Below are 20,531 nucleotides of genomic sequence, written 5' to 3' on the forward strand. Positions count from 1 at the left end.
GCTTTGTGTGTGTGTCAGCCGCTATGAGTCTTATTTAGTTTTGTTTGTCCACTGGTAAGCTCCATTAAGTCAAAGCTTCAGTCAAGAGAAGTTTTGGGCGAGAGCAGGCAGCGTTCAGGCTGTGTTTTTCCCTGCCCGTGAAAGAAAAAGATACGGGGGTATGGAAACTTTACTTCACTCTCACAAGGCTCTCTTTGAGAAGGGAGCATTCACTGGCATTTCTCGCAGTGCCTGCCCCACTTTTGCCGACGCGGAGGGGTGGAGATTGATATGGAGGGCTTCGATGACCTCGCCAGTTGCACAATTACAAGTTGCACAAACATCAGTTACACAAGCATATTATGCCAGATATTATAATGAGCACCATTAATGGGTAGTGGATCTCGCACCGTTGGCTCTCGGGGGGCTGATTGTGCTTTTCCCACTGTTAAGCACTCCACTCTTGCCGGGCATGCTCCGAGCAGTGTGTGTTCATGCATGCGATCTTGCGATTACGGTCCCGCTGCTGCTGAGGCACGGCGGCCACCGAGATTGCGGGAATCAAACATGATCTGGCAGACGGGTTGGAGACTGCTCTTCCTATCTCCACCCATGTTCCCTAGATCTAGAGCTCATTCTCAAGGCTTGGAAGCCCACGCTGCAGTTTCTTTCCCATCTGAGTGAGAGCTTGCTGCAGCAGCCATCTTTCTCTGAGGAGATTGATGTTGTTTGTGTGACTAAGCGGCTAGGACTTTTTGAGAACCAGCTCCATATGGGGTAAATTCTGTGGGTGCCCACTGACAACACAGCGGTGGTCTCTTAGGCTGCTTTCATACCTGCCTCATTTAGTTCGGTTGAATCGTACCGGAGTTCGTTTCCCCCTTTGGTGCGGTTCGTTTGAGCAGGTGTGAAAGCAGCAATTGCACCCGGGTGCGCACCAAAGGCGGACCAAACAAGCGTACCAAGACCTGCTTGAAGAGGTGGTCTCCCGCACGTACATTCTGACCAATCGAAAAGTAGTTTAGGAAATATGTCATGGCCAATGAGTGATGTGGATGTTGTCATGTGACTGCATTTTGGTTCGTGTCAGCTGGTTCGGACCAAAGCAATCAGTGTGGTGTGAAAAGGAACCAAAAAAGCTGAAAAATGCTACAATGTATAATTGTTTGCCCTTGGTTCGGACCAAATGAACCGAACTAGAGATGTGAAAGCACCCTTATATCAACCACCAAGGGGGTCTACACCATTTGTACAAACTAGTTTATCAGATCCTTGTGTGGTCCCAGGGCAAACTCCTCTTGCTGAGAGCAGTTCACATTTCTAGGCATCAGAATATGGGAACAGACATCCTGTTGAGACAGGGGCCAAGGCCTGGGGAATGGCAGCTTCACACTGAGGTGGTAAAGCAGAATTGAAGAGTTTTTTGCCAGGCTCATGTGTATCTGTTTGCGACTCGAGGGACATTGCTCTGTCCCCTCTGGTTCTCTCTGACTTGACCCACTCCACCCTGAAGGTCTACGTGGTGGCCATTGCGGCCTACCACACCCCTCTCGGTGTCAGTCAGTGGGCAGACTCTCTCTGGTTACATGTTTCCTCTGTGGTGCACTGAAGCTGAGGCCTCCGGCCAGAAGAAGCTTATGCTAAGTGGTGGATCAGGATGCTATCCTAAAACCTTGAGTACTCTGATCTCCCCTCTCTTGGGGGTCAAGACTCACTCCTTCTGAAGTTTGGCCATTGGGAGAGATGTCCCCAAATTACTTGTCAGGCTCCTGGCTCCTTCTTTCACTTTAGCTGTACTATTCCACACTAAGCAGAGATTTGAAAGTCTGGCAGCATGGGTATAGTCGTTCCCAAAGTGTCCTCCGACGCAGCTCGAGTTCCTGAAGAGGAACGTCTCAGGTTACGCATGTAACCATGGTTCCTCGAGGGAACAAGATGCTGTGTTTTGGGGCCATACTTCTGGCATCCCTGCTGGCGCTTGCTTCATTCCTAGAGCCTTAATGCCGGCTTCGCCGAACGTGTTTTTAAGCTTCCTGGTCTCTGACGTCACCTGCCTATGACATCTCACCAATCCATTGGACTGATTACATACATGGTTTGGAGCAGGTCATGCTGTAGGGCGTTCCCCAAAGCTTCCGACGAAGCATATTGTTCCCTCGAGGAACCATGGTTATATGCATAACCTGAGCCCTTTTTTTTTACTTTTAATGACTGAATTACACTTTAAATGTAAGTATTATGTTTTGACTTTGTTTAAAAAAAAAAAAGAAATATAAAGTGGTTAAATGTTGACTTATATCTTACCAAAATGCAGTTTTATAAAGTTTGTTCCATTGTTCATAATTATGTGCATAAATGGACCATGGTGAACTTTTTCAGTTTTCAATCCTGTTTAGATTTATGCAGTTGAATTTAAAAAGTCCACTAACAAACGGCACTGCTGCTCATCAATGGCAGCTGTCACATTTGCTAAGCAACAAGAACAGGCGTCCTTTGGAAGCAGCTGTAGTTAGTAACTATTTTTTTAATATTCTAGCAATACACTTTGTTCGTTTCATTTGCAAAATAACAAAGTGGTGGAATGTGGTGAAATGCATTCCTTGAGTATTCGCATACAGATGAGAAGAGGGTTTTTTATCTTTTCCTCACAGGAGAGCACTAAAAAAACATGGTCTTTTACAATATGATGCACTGTTGTATATTAAGATCCCCAACATTATATAAGGTATCTTATACAGTATAAGAAATTTTAAAGGTGTAGTGTAATATTATGTGCAAGTAACTGTGGGATTCTGCCATGACCATGTGGGAAATTATGGACTTGAGTGCAATTAGGACGTGCACCCGCTGGGGTGCAAACCACAACTTTGTTCCAATCCATCTAGCTGTATTAAAAATTCATCACATACCACTTAAACAGGGCTCTCTGTTTGTCACATGTCATGTTCTCAATCCTGTGCTGTTTGTTCACCTCCAGTCTTGCTGAGAATTGTTGATGGAAGGCTGAGAGCGCAGGCTTGTCACCCAAGGAAAAAATATTACCCACAATTATGATTGGGTCTGACATTATTATTTGTGAGGTGTAATTGGTTATATGAGCTTGAAATAAATGAGGTGAGACACAGCAAGATAATCGTGCCATTCCGATGTCCTGAGTGATAAGTCCAAATGGACCAGAAACTATAGGACTGGGAACAAGTGCCTCTGGGCATAAACATCAGAAGTACTGTTACTTCGGTTGTTGTATATAATGATTTTCATCTTAAAACACTTGAAAGTGTTTTTGTGCCAATAATGGTCACACATTATTTGGGAACACTTTATTTTAAGGTGTCCACATGTTATGTGTACTTACTATTATCATAACAGTAAATTATGCATAATTACATGAAAAGTAACCATAAGACAAATCCTAATCCTAATCATAAAGTAAGTACATGTAGTGAATTAATATTACTCTGTACTTAAATGTATAATTACACTGTAACAAGGACACCTTAAAATAAATTGTAACCCATTATTTCTAGGTGAATTTATGACAGTGTAATTACACAAATAAGTACTGAGTAGTATTAATTAACTACATGTACAGCACTTACTGTAAGGTTAGGATTTGCTTTAGGGTTAGTTGTTTGTAATCAGTGTTGGGAAGGTTACTTTGGAAATGTAATAGGTTACAGATTACAAGTTACCCTATTTAAAATGTAATAGTAGTGTAACTTTTTTAATTACTTTAATAAAGTAATGTAACTAATTACTTTTGAGTACATTTTGATTACTTTTATACATTTATAATGAATGTTAATTTGCAACTGTTAATCATCTTCAACCATTTTACACCATGCAGGTTTAACCTTACAGTAGTGCTCAATACTGTCAGACTTTCAACATTCTTCATCACCTGAATTAAGATGATCAAATTTGAACACATCCACCACACAATCAGACTTTATTACTGCCTTTTACTTAGAGATTGATCTGAAGTTCAAAGCAGATTTAAAATCAAAATAAATAGTTTATAGATACTGTTTTTGAAACCAAATCTTTGCATAACTACAGGCATCTAACTGCATCTAACAATGGTTTGGAGAAAAATAGTTAATAAAAAAATAAAAGCATATACATCAACTCAAATACGGTTATCTAATAAGCATGTGTACTATTTTGTGTACTAAACTCCTGAAACATTGGTGTCTTTTTGAAACACTGCTGTCTCTTTGTATATGATATGATGATAGTTTCTCAAAATAAGTAAAAAATGCTCATGAAGTGACTGTTCTAGAGATTAATTTCCATGAGGGGCGGACTGGGGAAAAAAAATAGGCTGGGAAATCTCACACTCATAAACCCACAACCCATTCTGAAACATGGACAACCCTATTTTTTTTTTTGGACCTGAAAAAAGAATTGAGTTCTCTCCTGAACTGCACCTTCACTTCCATTATCCATCCATCTCTCTCATGACTTTAATACTGAAGATTTTTATTTGACTTTTACCATGTTTTGTAAGTGCAATTTTGTTTTTTTGGCAAATGAATTACCACTTGTATTTATTTTTAGTACAAATTCCATAGTTAAACCACGGTTAGTGCCATACCATAGGCTACATTAATTTTCCTAAGGGTTGTGTTTTTGTATCCACTAGCTCCCCCTAAACCTATGATAAAATATGATGATTTGTCTGCTAACTTACTACTGTAACATTACAATACATAATAATGACGTCGTTTATACAGTATTTTGAGTGATTGCGAGCAATGTGCTGCTGCTGCTTGACTAAGTAAACAAAGACAAAACTACATTAGCATATTTACAGATGAAACTGACCTGCACCTGAAACCCTGAACAGAAGTGTCGCTTCTCTGCTCCAGCTGTGCGCTTACACAGTTCACTCGGGTCTCTATCTCTCGCATTGATTACTCTGAGTCTGATCCAAACCGTTCGGCGGAGGCGCAGAGAGCGCGCGAGCCCAACCATTGCCAGTCACGACTAACCGATTCATGATTTATTAGAGATTTAATTATCGAATGGCAGATTCGGAAATAATCGCTTTAGTAGGCTATATTCGGCCTGCAATTATACAATAACAATGTTAAAGTAGAAGGCCAAATCGTCTGCCAGGCCACCGGGAATAGTCCCGGTTCTCCCAATGTCCAGTCAGCGCCTGATTTCCACAGACACGCAGAACGTGCAGGATTCATATTCGTCTCGGAGATTATGGGCCATATGTCTTAGTGCAATTTGGGAAAGAAATAAGCTGTATGTGGATGTGTGTAAATATTCAAATGTAATCCTCTTTGTAATCGTTACAATTTTCATAAGTAACTGTAATTTAATTACTCATTTTTTCTTAGTAACTGTAACTGATTACTGTTACATTTATTTTGTAATTAAATTACGTAACGCTGTTACATGTAACTAGTTACTCCCCAACATTGTTTGTAATTATGCATAATTTACAGTTACTTTATGTGACCATGGACCACAAAACAAGTCTTAAGTGTCAATTTGAGATTAATGTATAATCTGAAAGTTGAATAAATCATAATAAATAATTATTAGGATCTGACAATATTTGACTGAGATAAAGCTATTTGAAAATCTGGAATCTGAGAGTGCAAAAAAATCTAAATACTGAGAAAATCACCATTGAAGTTGTCCAAATTAATTCTTAACAATGCATATTACAAATCAACAATTAAGTTTTTAATATCTTCATAGAACATGATCTTTACTTAATATCCTAATAATTTTTGGCATAAAAGAAAAATCTATCATTTTGACCCATACAAAGTTTTTATTTTATTTTATTTTATTTTTATTTAATTTTTTTAGCTATTGCTAAAAATATACCCCAGCGACTGGTTTTGTCTTATATTCACATATTACTATAGACTGTTTCAACGGCCACAACATAAACAAACGTTACTGCGCATGCACGCTTTTTTGGACCTAACTTAACTTCCGGTAGACTTCCAAATAGAATCAATAACAACAGCCAAGTCCCTCTAGAGTAGATATTTTTTGATAACAAACAAAATATGTTTGCCGCGTGGATCAGGCGGACTTAATGAAAATGCAAATTCATTCTTTGGCAGCAGGAGATGTTTTAAAGCATAGACATAAAGCGCGAGAAATAGAGGTTTCCCCAGTAACAGCTGTAAACAAAGCAGAGGTGGTACGCTCACACGCTGCTTTATCAGGCATATAACACGCAAGTCTTCCTTCAGAAATACAGCGATATAAAAACACCTGTGCCTCGTTTTGATATTTAAACATATAAATGTAAGGAATCATTATTATTAAACGTGCAGTACGTAACGTTACTCATGTTTATTCAACGAAGCCTTTTTGAAAATCGATCAGTTTTAAAATTGTGGCGAGTCTCCAAAAATAAATAAATGTATGGGAAACACATCCCGCAGCACAACCACCTGACCCCAACTTCAGTCTACTCCTCACCTTGACTTTAACTGCGTTTGTAGAAGACACTGCAGCCAGACCCAGACCGATATACACAACACAGACCGGAAGTTAACTTAGGTCCAGGCGCATGCGCCCGATGAAACCGTCTATAGTATGTGCATGAAATGTGCTACTATGTTCCAATTAAGCATCAATAGGTGTTCCATCTAAGCTCCTAAAAGAGGTGCTTCCAGAAGTCATAGATCCTCTTCTGACTATTATTAATTCCTCATTGTCATTAGTATATGATCTTGAATCTTACTTTTCTGTCAACGATCCTAGAAAAGGCAGTGTCCTCACAATTATATTCCTTCTTAGAGAAAAATGGTATCTGTGAGGATTTCCAGTCAGGATTTAGACCGTATCTTAGTATTGAGACTGCTCTCCTTAGAGTTAAAAATTACCTGCTTTTATCATCTGATCGTGGTTGTATCTCTCTGTTAGTGCTCTTGGATCTTAGTGCCGTGTTTGACACTACTGACCACAACATTCTCTTGAACAGACAAGAAACCTTTGTTTGCATTAATGGAAGTGCATTAGCATGGTTTAAATCATACTTATATGACCGCCATCAGTTCGTTGCAGTGAATGAAGAGGTATCATATTGATCACAAGTGCAGTATGGAGTACCTCAAGGCTCAGTACTAGTGCCGTTACTCTTCACGCTTTACATGTTACCCTTGGGAGATATCATAAGGAAGCACAGTGTTAGCTTTCACTGTTATGCTGATGATACTCAACTATATATTTCTTTGCGGCTGGGAGAAACATGCCAAATTGAAAAATTCATGGAATACATAGTCAATATAAAACCTGGATGAGGAGTAATTTCGTATTGCTAAATTCTGAGGTTTTAATTTTAGGTCCTAAAAACTCTGCTTGTAATAACCTAGAATGCTGTCTGAGACTTGATGGCTGCTCTGTCAATTCTTCATCATCAGTTAGGAACCTATGTGTGCTATTTGATAGCAATCTTTCCTTTGAAAGCAACATGTAAAATTGCATCTTTCCATCTCAAAAATATATCTAAATTATGACCCATGCTCTAAATGTCAAATGCAGAGACGTTAATTCATGCGTTTATGACCTTAAGGTTAGATTATTGTAATGCTTTATTGGGTGGTAGCCACCCAATAAAGCTAGTCCAAAATGCAGCAGAACCAGGAAGTATGACCATATTAGCCCGGTTCTGTCAACACTGCACTGGCTTCCTATCAAACATCGTATAGATTTTAAAATCTTGCTTATTACTTATAAAACCCTGAATGGTTTAGCACCTCAGTACTTGAGCAAGCTCTAACTGCACTATAGTCCTCCACGACTGCTGCATTCTTAAAACTCAGGCAATTTGATAATACCTAGAATATCAAAGTCAACTGCTGGTGGCAGATCCTTTTCCTATTTAGCGCCCATCCTCTGCAATAACCTACCTAACATTGTTCGGGAGCCTGGTTTGTCCCAAGATTTTTCTTCATTCTGTCACCGATGGAGTTTTGGTTCCTTGCCGCTGTCGCTTCCGGATTGCTTAGTTGGGTACACTTAATTTCCAGCGATATCGTCAACTTGATTGCACAGTTTAAACTAAACTGAGCTGGATGATGACATCACTGAATTCAAGGATAAACTGCTTTATTTTTTGCTTTTTTTTTGCTTTATTGACATACTATTTTCCTTTTTAATGCTGTTCGGTTGATTTGTCACAATCTGTATTTTTAAAAGCACTATATAAATAAAGGTGACTTGACTATGTCATATTAATGTAAAACTTTGCTTTGGGTTCATCAAATGAACTTGTCAATGTTTTTAAAACAACAAATAATGTTGACTGTAAAACATATTACTTTAAATAAACTCTGCATTAAAATACAAGGAATTATTTTAATAATCAATTATTTAGCAACTGCCTGGGCTACAAAACATTCACACTGTATAACAATAAATATTTCCAAAAGGTTGATTTATTTATTTTTATTTTTATTTCTGTGTGGTTATTTTAGCATAGTGCTGACTGTGTGGTGCAATTTGTACTCTGATAATGCATCATCGTTAAAGTGCCTGTTCTGTTTTGAATGTGTTGCTTTGTGCAAGGCTGACATTCATAGACTGCTGTAACATCATTGGCTAACATTAGCTCAATGTGAAACAACATTCAGCCAAAATCTGTCCAGACACAGTTTGATTAATTACAGTGTTGTGATCATTACACTAAACATTCATCATACATGACAACACCGTCCACTAGTCGTAAAATGTCAGTGTTGTGCTATGTCCTAGATGAGTAAAGTTAATGAAATTCAGATTAGTTTACCTCACATCTGTATAAGTGTAGCTGTTAATTTAAGAGTATACTGCATACAATAATATTGTCTATTAAAAATTTAACTAAGCATTTTTTGTGTAACTTGCAGCATTCTCGTTTAAATTGAGACTTATATGTGACAATTTACAGAAAAATATGGTTAAACGATGGCTTTATAAATTCATTCTGCTCAGTTATTGTATGTAAAATACAACATTATGGCAAAATAGTTGATTTTAGGTGTCCTTTTATTGTTTAATATTAAACTTGAGTTACAATGTGCATTATTAGGATTTACATGACATAATAAATCAGTCATTATTCAAACAAACCATATCCACAAGCACCAACCATTTTTTTTTAAATGTAATCCAAACACACAATAAAAGTATTCTTTTAATACTGAGGCCTCACTGTTGCTGCTAGAAGTCAGATTCAATGTCTAATGTTAAAGGAATAGCAAAAATTGTAAATTCACACAGCCCTGTGTACTTTCAAACCATGCTTGGAATACAAAAGCAGGCATATAGCACAATGTCCACACTTCTCTTCTCCATACAATGACAGGGAATGAGAATGCATGCTGCTGGGGTCCAAAAATAAACAAGAGAAAAAACATAAAATCCATTAAAGCATACAATAAAAACGGTGTATTAGCCTTGTGTTTACAGTATGGCACATCAAGACATTTTGATGTCAGTGATACCAAACTGCTTTGGTTCTCACTTGTCTTGTGCTAGTTGTGATGTCTCATGTATGGATATGCACTTGACTGAATGAAACTGGACAGATGCAAAGGGGTTTTCAGCTTCCAAAAATATATTGACAAATCAAATACTGTATAGATTTGTAATCACAAAAATTATGACAGAATGTGCATGTTTGGGTGAACTGTTCTTGTAAATGCTTGCACTGAAACTGCAAGAAAATTGACAGTAAATCAATTGTTTATCAGTAGACAGAGTGAGAGAAAAAGAAGGTGGCTTGTCCTTGCTAATTAGCTGCCTTTAAAATGTATGCATAAATTGAAAGACAGTAATCGGTAACATTGATAACTTCAATAACATGCGCAATGCAACAAAACCCAATCACATAAGCCACTGCTCTTTCTCCTTACTGAAATGTTCTGCCCACTTTCTGGTGAGCTCCAGATAATGGTCTGGCTGATGGGGTTTGTAGTCCAGATACAGATGGGCCACAGTCTTCTTGGGCACGGCCCTCTCAATCTGAGTTCCTTCATGCCACTCATTAAACGACGTCACTGTGATAATATCAGGCCTTATGGACATCGCTGCCTGCAATGAGGTCTCGTAATATCGTCCATTCACTCGGTTGCGTGTGTTGTGGTTGTTCCACGGCCGGACGGCGGTGTCCATATAACCAGGTCCAGCGCTAGGCACAAACAGCAAGTTGTTCTTGTCACAGAAAGCTTTGATAGCTTTCCAGTTCTGGTGAGAAGATCCAAAGGAGAAGCCATTAGAAGCAAAGTAGGTGTACATGCCATCGAACCCACCGGCCAGGATGTCCTGCTTGTGACGCTCCTCCACAATGAGAGCGATGAAGATGCCATCGTAAGGAGTTCCTCGGAGACTGTGAGATCCCCTGACGGTCAGCAGCTCAGCCCAGGTCTCCGGTGGGGTAAGGTAAGAGTCGTACACATAAAAGAGCGGAAGGATCTTCCCAGCGCTGGACTTGAACCTGTAGAAAGCCCCATGTTTCCCGTATCTGTGAAAAGATTTGAGGAGCAATGGGTTTAATGGTAATATAAAATTATAGTACATTTAATAGATGTATTTTAATTATTTATTTTTAGATATCTATACATACAATAATTGGTTATGATTTCCTATACATTCTATGAGGTTGAGTAGAAGATGGACAAATTTTCATTCTCGGGCGAACTAACCCTTTAACGAACTAACAATGAAAAATACTCTTAATGCATTCACTAAAACATGGTTTACCCCAAAATGACAATTTTCTCAAACCTCATGTTGTTCCAAACTGGTATATATTTCTTTCTTCTGTGGAACACAAAGTTAAATATTTTGGTAACCAAACAGTTCTGGTTACCATAATGTGGACAAACAAAACAATACAACCGTTTTTCAAAATAACATAAAGTCACAAGTTTGGAATTGCATGAGGAAACAATGACAAAATCTTCATTTTATTTCTATTACAATTAAAAGTTGCATCTATCAACTGTAAACGTGAACTAATAACGAACAGCTGTATTTATTATTTATTATAATGTTAACACAGAATAATAAATACTGTGACAAATGTATTGCTTATTGTTAATTAAATTGGTCATGCCCATAGACTGTATTAAAACATGGACGAAGTGTCCGTGACGTCACCCATAGGTTTTTGAAGAGCGTTTTTGAAGCCAAAAGTGGGTGGAGCAGGCCTTCACCATCTTGGCAGCACATCACCGAGCGTCACTCCCGGATAATCGAAAATGTGCAAAAAGGCGGGAGCTGGTTACTGAAGCCACGCCCACCAATCTCGACAGCGGTGACAGCAGCGGCAATCCACCTTCCACTCAAGTGGCTGCTCCCTTAATTATGAGTTTTCTAAAAAAGTTTACCCTCTCACACTCTTCATAAAGGGCTAAATTAGTTATATATAACAAAATAATTTTTTGAACCAGGCTGTAAACATTTTTTTTTTCTGCTGTAAAGCTGGCCATTTTAACATGGGGAGTCTATGGGATTGACTCCCTTTTGCAGCCAGTTTAAGGCTTCACGAGAGAGAGCGGCAAGGTCAAAATTGCCTTGATCATTTGGCATATAAGCAGTCTTTGTACCATTAAAACATGACGTCACCTGGGCACAAACATTTGAATAAACACTGCCTCCAGGGCATCTTTGTACAGATATCAGAAGGATCCCAGCGTCAGGAACAAGCGGATAGTTTTTTTTTTAATGGCATCCCGGAACATTTCAAAGGATTGGTGTTGTCAAAACACTTACATGATTTACAGTGGTCGATTACTGAGAAGCCTTAAAGGACACGGCCCTTAAAAACAGGTAGTTTTAGACAGAGGGTCAGAATGAGGGTTGAAAATAATCATTTTTCCACATATTTACGTGTTTTTTTTTTGTGCAAAAAACTTCCTTAACATTATAAGTAAACATAAAAATAACATATTTAAATAATAAAAACGATATCCAAGCCATGACCCCTTCAATGCTAACTATAACCGAAATACAACATTGTACAGTGTTATAAAAGGGTTTTGTGCTTTCTGGAATGTTACGTGTTGTTGTTCTGAAGTCGAGCCTCTTACAGCAGTTCAGATGACTGTATTACCTGATACTCAGAAACCATGTAAACCTACGCTTTACTTAGCTCAGATCTACATGATGTCTTTCATTCCAAGGCATTCCTGTTGCTAGAGAACAGTTCAAGGACAAATAACTTTAATACATTTGCAAAAAATGAGTTGTTGAGCAAATAATTGTTACAGCTTTGTAGATTTACACAGTGCAGCCATTGTTCTCTTCAACCTGAGTGAGCTGGCTACAATACCATCAGGTCATGTTATATGTTCTGTTTCATGAATGATTAATGATTCATTTTTAAAACACCACTCTCTTTTCTCTTCCCCAGGCTGGATTGAATTTCACCCCAACTCCTCCTGGGAGTTCAGAGCAACCCAGCTCATCATGATGGACAAGGGCTAGACTTTCAGGTTAGCAGACACGATCGCTCTGATCTTTAGTTTTGAAACCTTGCAGGAGGTATGAAGACATTGAGGAGGTGCAACCTACTTGTCAATGATGTATTTGATGTTGTCATGCACATTGAGGTCTGTCCGGCCTTTGTAGGGCTGCAGGTGAAATGCAACCTGTAAAGAACCAAAGGTAATGAAGTAAGGAATAAAACCATTTCTAGTAGCTTCTTAATCATGAATCATGTATCAAATATACAACACATACTGTATGTCTGTAATAAACTGATACATACATTGATAATGGTACCGTAGTGTGCATACAAAAGCAAAAAATATGTATTTCGACACTTAAAAAATGCGCTAATGTCATTGTAGTAAATGCAAGATATCAAAACAAGTGTTCTCTTGTACTGGTGTGTCAAATGATTTTTAGTAAATGTACGAAGTTGTTTCAAGTTCACGCAGGAGTCCTAGCAGATAAATCACAGGTGTAGTTCATTAATTAACAATGAAAGTTCAAATACTTGATTTCCTATAAACAATATACGTATACATTTATTGGTCATACTTTATTCTAAGGTCCAATTATTACTATTAACTATAGCTTTTGCCTTGAAAAAAGAAAAAATTAAATTATATATATATATATATATATATATATATATATATATATAGTTTACTGTTTATTAATCGTTAGTAAAGTACTGTAGTTGTTAAAGGGTTACCAACCCGCGAGACTTTGATTCACCTTCAAAACATAAATTAAGAAATTTCTGATGAAATCAGAAGGCTTTCTGACCCTCTTTAGACAGCAATGTAAGAATGTATTAATGCTGCATACGGTGATGCGGAGGAGAAAAACTGTTAAATAAATACGTTATCTTTGTTGTTTTTGTGCATAAAAAGTATTATTGTAGCTTTGTAAAATTACGGTTGAGCCACTGATGTCACATGGACTATTTTAAAAATGTTCTTATTATGTTTCTGTGCTTTGGAGTGTTTCAGTAACATTGCTGTCAAAAATTTCTTAATTTGTGTTCTGAAGATGAACAAAGGCCTTTTGAGTTTGTAATGACACGAGGGTGAGTAATTAATGACATAATTTTCATTTCTGAGTGAACTATCCCTTTAATTTTAGGTAGGATGAAGTAGGATTAATGGATCTAAAATATGGTCATGCAGAATAAGACTTCTCCTTTCTCCTTTCTTCTCATTATTAATGCTGTATGACGGGTATGATAATATTTTAAAAAATGTATAATTTCTACTCTACAATAGTTTGATGGAAAGTTGGAAAGATTTAAACAAACTCTGAAAATCTCAGAAAGACTAAAGTACAAATAAATAATTTTTCATTTCAATGGCTGAATGTGTCTGTACAGAATGAGGTATGGCCTTGGGCACAGTTACAAAGATACAGTGGATGTTGTATAAGCACTGGCATGACGTCAATCCACTCAGTCAGGCTAAATGCCTTGCTGTGCGCTTGCATCTAAAAAATATGTGACACCAAGATAAAGCTGAAATGCCAAAGAAACAATTGTAAACCAATGCTACATGGTTGGGTAAGAAAGTAGACCTCACAGGCAGTCTTTCTCTAAAAAGGCAAATCACAGCACATAAAATGAAAAATAAATCAACAAACTAGCTGACAGTTCATCCCTAGGTCAGAGTGAAAACTCAAATATGACATTCATGTACAGGTTCTTCAAGGTTTCTGGAAGACAAGGTGTCTAAATCATATCTTTTGACCACTGGGGTACATCAGGGTTCAGTGTTTGGCCCCTTCATTTTCTCAACACATTAGACTAAACCATTCATGTACACCATCAGACAACTTACTGCTAGCATGAATGTGCAGCCACAAGTAGAGAGCAAATTAATTGGACATGGTTTACCAGAATACATGAATCATGTTAATCAGCAAGACACTTGTCTTTTAGTACACATTATTTAAAAAAAAATACAAATAAAAAAGGACCTCACCAAACCGATGTACAGTACATTGGCACCCGGGACTGTGGAAAAGCTCAAGTGTTTTTTTGGAGAATTGTCATCATCATTGTCAAACATAAAGCCCAGACTCCAACACAATCAATCGTGATTGGAAACAAAGATACCCTTCATTCCATCCCACTGCCCAAGCCGCCACAGGGAGCATTCATGAATGAGTACAGATGACTGGTATTGCTTTCTGTTTCCAAACTAATTCAAAGATTTTGTTCAAAGATACAGCCCCTTGTGCATTTTGAGAGTCTACATTGGTGATCAGAATACCCAATACCCTTTGTTTACCCAAAACAGAGCAGTTGGTCAAGTCACGACATTTGGGAAACAGCATGACATTTTGCACATTACTTTACTGATAAAGGGCATGCTGATAAAGCAGTTTAAAAATGAAAAGTCCCACTGTAGCGTCTAAAATTCAACCATTCCATGACACATTGGAAGAAAGCATACAATGACAACATGACAGTCATCACAGGCATGGTGTTACAGACTTGCTTCTCTAGACACCAGGGGATTCTGGGCTTATGAAATATGATGGACAAAGAGGCCCAGTAACAGCTCTGAGTCTGAGCACCTCGCATCAGGTAGAAATGTTAACCACAGCTATAGGCAGTAAGCACTGAGACTTATGCAACCACTATTGAGCTCAAGAAATTACAGTCAGTGGCTCATCTACAAAAGCACAAACGATTCAGCTGTTGCAGCAAATCTGAAAACGTTTTTAGTACCTACCTAATATATTTAGTAGCTCATGTCTTGTTGAGTTTTTAAATAGATTGTTCAAGGAATGACCAAATGCAAAATCATATTTACTTTCTTTATAAGGAAACTGATAAGATACAAAATAAGAAATAATATCAGGGTTATCTCCTCACATTTATATGCAATATAGGCGTTGTAATGTAAAAATTGCAATACAGAAACAAGGTCTTATAACATAGGCTATACATTTGTTATTTTAACACGATAGTCATGTTTACCATTTAAGGTGAATATCTTTGGAATAACATGCACTGACTTTAAGGTATCAGGTAAGAGTCACTACACTGGCATAGAATGACATATGCACATAAGGCTCAGATATACCTTCACTCACAGAAAAAGAAAAAAGTGCAAAAACGGGTATAATCAGATGGTCACTGGGGCTTCTTAAAGGAACATCTTTGTTTCTAAAGGTTCATAAAAGATTTACTTAAGGGCAGTGACCACTTCAGGGCAGCATTTGCCTTCAAATTCACATTTTACAAACAGTTTACAAACCTCTGGGTGATTGTGAGGGAACTACGTGGGGTTTGTGAGTTGATGAACAATATAACATTAAAATAAACAAATGAGGCTGCAGTTAATCAATAAAACAATATATATTAAAACACTATGATCTAAAGCAGCAGCTATATAGTTTAAAAAGTAGCTATATAGTTGCACTTCATGTTTCAGAGTGAAGTGCAGTACTGTGTTCATCTACACACAGGCAGCTTGTAATACAGTATTTTCAGAGCAGCTTGGTGTGCTGTAAATGCTGCTCTGACAAACTCACTTTTGCAAGTGCATGTTCACTTAATTTACATTCACACATAACTGGCAACTTTTTATGGATGGGCATTTACAGCATTTAACTAAAATTCCACCAAAACAAAAGCTTGGGGTCTGACATGTTAAAAGCATGAGAGTGTAAACACTGGGAAATGTGGAACTTAAAGGGTTAGTTCACCCAAAAATCTAAATTATGTCATTAATAACTCACCCTCATGTCGTTCCAAACCAGTAAGACCTCCACAGTTTAAGATATTTTAGATTTAGTCTGAGAGCTCTCAGTCCCTCCATTGAAGCTGTGTGCACGGTATACTGTCCATGTCCAGAAAGGTAAGAAAAACATCATCAAAGTAGTCCATGTGACATCAGAGGGTCAGTTAGAATTTTTTGAAGCATCGAAAATACATTTTGGTCCAAAAATAGCAAAAACTACGAATTTATTCAGCATTGTCTTCTCTTCCGTATCTGTTGTGAGAGAGTTCAAAACAAAGCAGTTTGTGATATCCGGTTCGTGAACGAATCATTCGATGTAACCAGATCTTCTTGAACCAGTTCACCAAATCGAACTGAATCGTTTGAAACGGTTCGCGTCTCCAATACGCATTAATCCACAAATGAAGTTGTTAACTTTTTTAATGTGGCTGACACTCCCTCTGAGTTCAAACAAACCAATATCCCGGAGTAATTCATTTACTCAAACAGTACACTGACTGAACTACTCGAGAATCCCGACAACGAGTCAGTCTTTTGTTCGTTATCTGGCTCGGCTCGGTGTTCATCTTCAGTTCTCTCTTCACAGCAGTTCAGTCAGTGTACTGTTTGAGTCTTTGTTCTCTGTGTTTGGATTTCCTAACAGTCACAAATATATATATATATATATGGGTCAATATCACGGTAGGGTGCCTTTTTGTGTCCTGTAAATAAATAACTGCCATGTTAACTTAACATAAAAATGATTATGAAAGGGTGTGTTATTTTCATAACAAAAGCATTACTTGGTTCTTTAGATTCATTTTTTTCATCAGGGACATCATACCTGTCAGAAAATATCCTTTGCATCTTAATTTTGCAATGAAAACGTATTTAACAGTGATATATATGTCCATGACAGGGTGGACATATCTTATGGTTTATACTTCGAATAATGGCACATAATAATCTAAAAATCATTTTAATCTAAAAATTATTTTAATCTCAAAATTTATTTTAATCTCAAATTTAAGATTAATATTTTAATCTTAAATATTTAAATCTAAAATTCTATGGTTTGAGAGGGTTGAAAGGCACATCATGTATATACAGCCGTATCTCATGTCTACGAGTGTGATATTGTGTTTAACAGTCCGACACGAGTGTGTAAATAAATTAGGAACAACAACAGAGTGTCTTTAAAATCCCTCTTTGGTGCAGACCTTCTTCCATCCGCAATGGATTCAAACCTAAAGTTATCAGTTTAACAGCTGAGCCCAAGCCTCTGTTACTAATCCCAAGACATCACTTTAGAACTAGTAACAAAGGAACATTGAGTTGCTTCATTAAAAGCTTGTTATATTAACATATTAAAGTTGAGTGATTGACTGAGCAATCTAAATTGATTATCATAATTAATTATAATTATATATGTACACACTCAGATTCCTTTCTGACAGTGTTTCAAAGAAATACACCATACTCCATAAACCAAGTGTTTGTGTAAGCAGATAAGTTTGATGGGTCTCTCACCAGTTACCTTGATACTGTGTTTATGAGCAGCATCCATTACAGCTGGCACTAGATCCTCTGTGGGTTTGCCATGTTCATCTGCCACACCAGGCGGGTACCAGGACAGGACCACCACACCTGGCATCAAAAGTGGAAATACATTGCTCTACAAGCAACATTTTGTATCTTTTAAGGATTCTAATGATGAACGACCCATCTACATTGTACTATAATAGCCAGAGAAACATAAATATAATAAATTACAAGCACAATTCATCAAATTGTGACTTGGCCGTAAAACCTGCAGCTGCAGCTTCGATTTGCGCCATGTGGGATTCAATGACATCTGGATCTCTGGAGCTGTAGGGTCCTAGTTCAGGATAATAACTGGATGCAATGTCATCTGGAGGACTGTGTCGTCCTTTAGGGTGACTGGAAGCTATTTTGGGATCCCAGTGTGGCACTAGTACATGGTCCCAGTGTATATAACTACCGTCCATCTGTGGTGAGCCATACCATAAATAATAGAAGATGTGAATGTCATAGAATATGCTGTGGTCAGGACCAGAGTTGGAGAACACTATCTTAGTGTCACTGCCCACACCACCATTCTGACCCGCTGATTCAGCTACATGATTGGGCCTCTGGTCCATTCGCTCTCCAACCAAAGGCATCAGCTCCATTCCTGGAGCAAGATCCGAGAAGCCATCAGTTGGTTTGAGGGTTCGTAGGCCCATCATAGTACCAAAAATAAACAAAGTGAACAATAGAAGAGCCACACATGCTTTCCTGCGTAACCTGTTCATGGTCGCTGTTCGTGGTGCTGGAAACGGCAATTCATACAGGGGTTAGTATGACCGAGGCCTCCAAAAGTGGGTTGTAAAATGCCTGAGTTCCATTTCCAATTCGTTTTTCCTCTATCAGATTCGCATCTGGCACTCTGGATTGGTTGCTTGATCCTTGTCAGGAAGCCATTATCTACATTACATTAACAAACTGTAAAAATGTGCTTTGATTACTTTCTGAAAATGCAACGAAGATTCTAAGCTGACAAACCAGCCTGCATTATTTATCACGGAATATTCCTAACCTGACTGCACATGCTATATTTCTAATGCAACACTGCATAGATTTGTTTTTGGTTAAATTCGACGGAAAAGCGTCCATGCAATCATGCGTCTATCACATGCACCAGTACATCCGTCTCCATCGCTCCACTTGCAATGCTCCCCACTTGTAAACTGAACCGTCTTCTCTCTCGTGCTCTCCCACGCGTGGATCTTTTTTCCCTAATCCTTTTGCGCAATATAAAACACTTTGACATCAGATGCAATGGCTTTGTGAAAGCATCGGCTGATTTCTGTGCCTCTCTGTCGCCTGTGTGCTGATGATAAATCATCTCTTGTTACTGGAAGGTGGAGTCTCGTGGATTTGTCACCATGCACGCATGCTCAAACGAGTTCACTGGCTGTGTTCACAACGGCGTGATGCTCGCTGCATACTGAGCAGTATATACTGAATATGGCATACTATTTATTTACTTTAGAATGTAAAATAATGCTTGTTATGCAAGGATATGCATTTCAATCAGTATTATGATATACATTTGTTACCTGTTAATGTTTATATAGCCTACTTGATACTTATCATCTCTAATAGATATGATTTTTGATAAAAATAAGATGCAACATAAAGTGAAAACGTTGGATACTTCACAAAAAAATGCACCTGGTATTACTGACAGAACATTAATCAAAATGCAAAATGCAAAAACATAAAATAAATTAATTAAACACACACACACACACACACAATTTAATAAATAAAAGACGTATTGCTCAAAACACTACTATTTGCTGTATTTAAGTATATACTCATAATATATATACTGAGTAATTTATACTCATTAGAATTATAGATAGGATGACCTGTCCTCTTTTTCAGAACTTAAAAAGACCTCCAGTCATGATTTATAAATTGCTAAATTGTCTGGGTTTTGGCTTTCCTATTGACATGCTTTTTGCTATACCACCCTATCCCGCCACCCAAGCCCAGTGTCCTAATTTTTGGAAAGCACAATACGGTCGCCCTGTTTATTGAAAATGCTAACAAAATAACCACGAATCTATATTTCTGATATCTGAACTCCTCCCCCACGTCCACAACCCCGCCCACATGTTAAATCTCCGCCCCTCACCCACAGCCCCGCCCACCCAGCTATCGCTCATGGAAATTACTGTAGGCTACATTTATCACAGGAACATATCTTTTTTCATCAGACTTAAAATGTACCTACACCGCAACAACTAATGCGGACTCATCCACCAGCCCTATAATCCATAGTTTATGAAAGATTCTCGATCCAAACAGGTTTCCCATCCATCAAACACTTTCTGTCTTCCATTCGAAACGTTGTTTGATCACATTTAATGTCCTAAGACGACATCTGGTGGAGAATAATGCATCGAGCGGCTCTTTCTGAGTGAATTCACAAAGCGCTCCAGTTCAGTCTCACGATTTTCTCGATGGTTTGGTAGATGGACGGTCTTCGAATACCTTAGACAATAGGTAAAATGAGATCACAATAATACAAGCGACATTTAATGTGAGAACAGAAAACTTTGTCATAAAAAAAAATAATAATAATAATTGGCGCAATATTCTGTTCATAATGAGGGCATATTTTGTCTTACTGTAAAACATTATTATGTGAAAGAATAAGTGAGAAATTAGGATTACGCAAAGCTGCAATTCGTAACTTTTATTGTGTTCAAAATGTACAAAATATATATAATAGTCGAGTACACGATGAATCAATTTTCCAAACCGTGATTTTGGCTTATCCTGAATCATTACAGTACA

At 37.8% G+C, this 20,531-nt stretch overlaps 1 protein-coding gene across 1 annotated transcript; it reads right to left on the minus strand.

Annotated features, from left to right (window-relative positions):
- Positions 1–9,771: 9,771 nt before the first annotated feature.
- On the minus strand, positions 9,772–19,108 carry LOC132145682 (glycoprotein endo-alpha-1,2-mannosidase-like protein). Its single transcript, XM_059556871.1, has 4 exons — positions 17,971–19,108; positions 17,698–17,807; positions 12,523–12,599; positions 9,772–10,468 (listed from the first exon to the last, which is right to left on the minus strand). Exons 1-4 carry the CDS (start codon positions 18,473–18,475, stop codon positions 9,832–9,834), a joined length of 1,329 nt encoding a protein of 442 aa, XP_059412854.1. The 5' UTR covers positions 18,476–19,108; the 3' UTR covers positions 9,772–9,831.
- Between the last annotated feature and the right edge of the window lie 1,423 nt (positions 19,109–20,531).

This window comes from Carassius carassius, chromosome 8 (genome assembly GCF_963082965.1).
Source record: "Carassius carassius chromosome 8, fCarCar2.1, whole genome shotgun sequence".
NCBI classification, from domain to species: domain Eukaryota; kingdom Metazoa; phylum Chordata; class Actinopteri; order Cypriniformes; family Cyprinidae; genus Carassius; species Carassius carassius.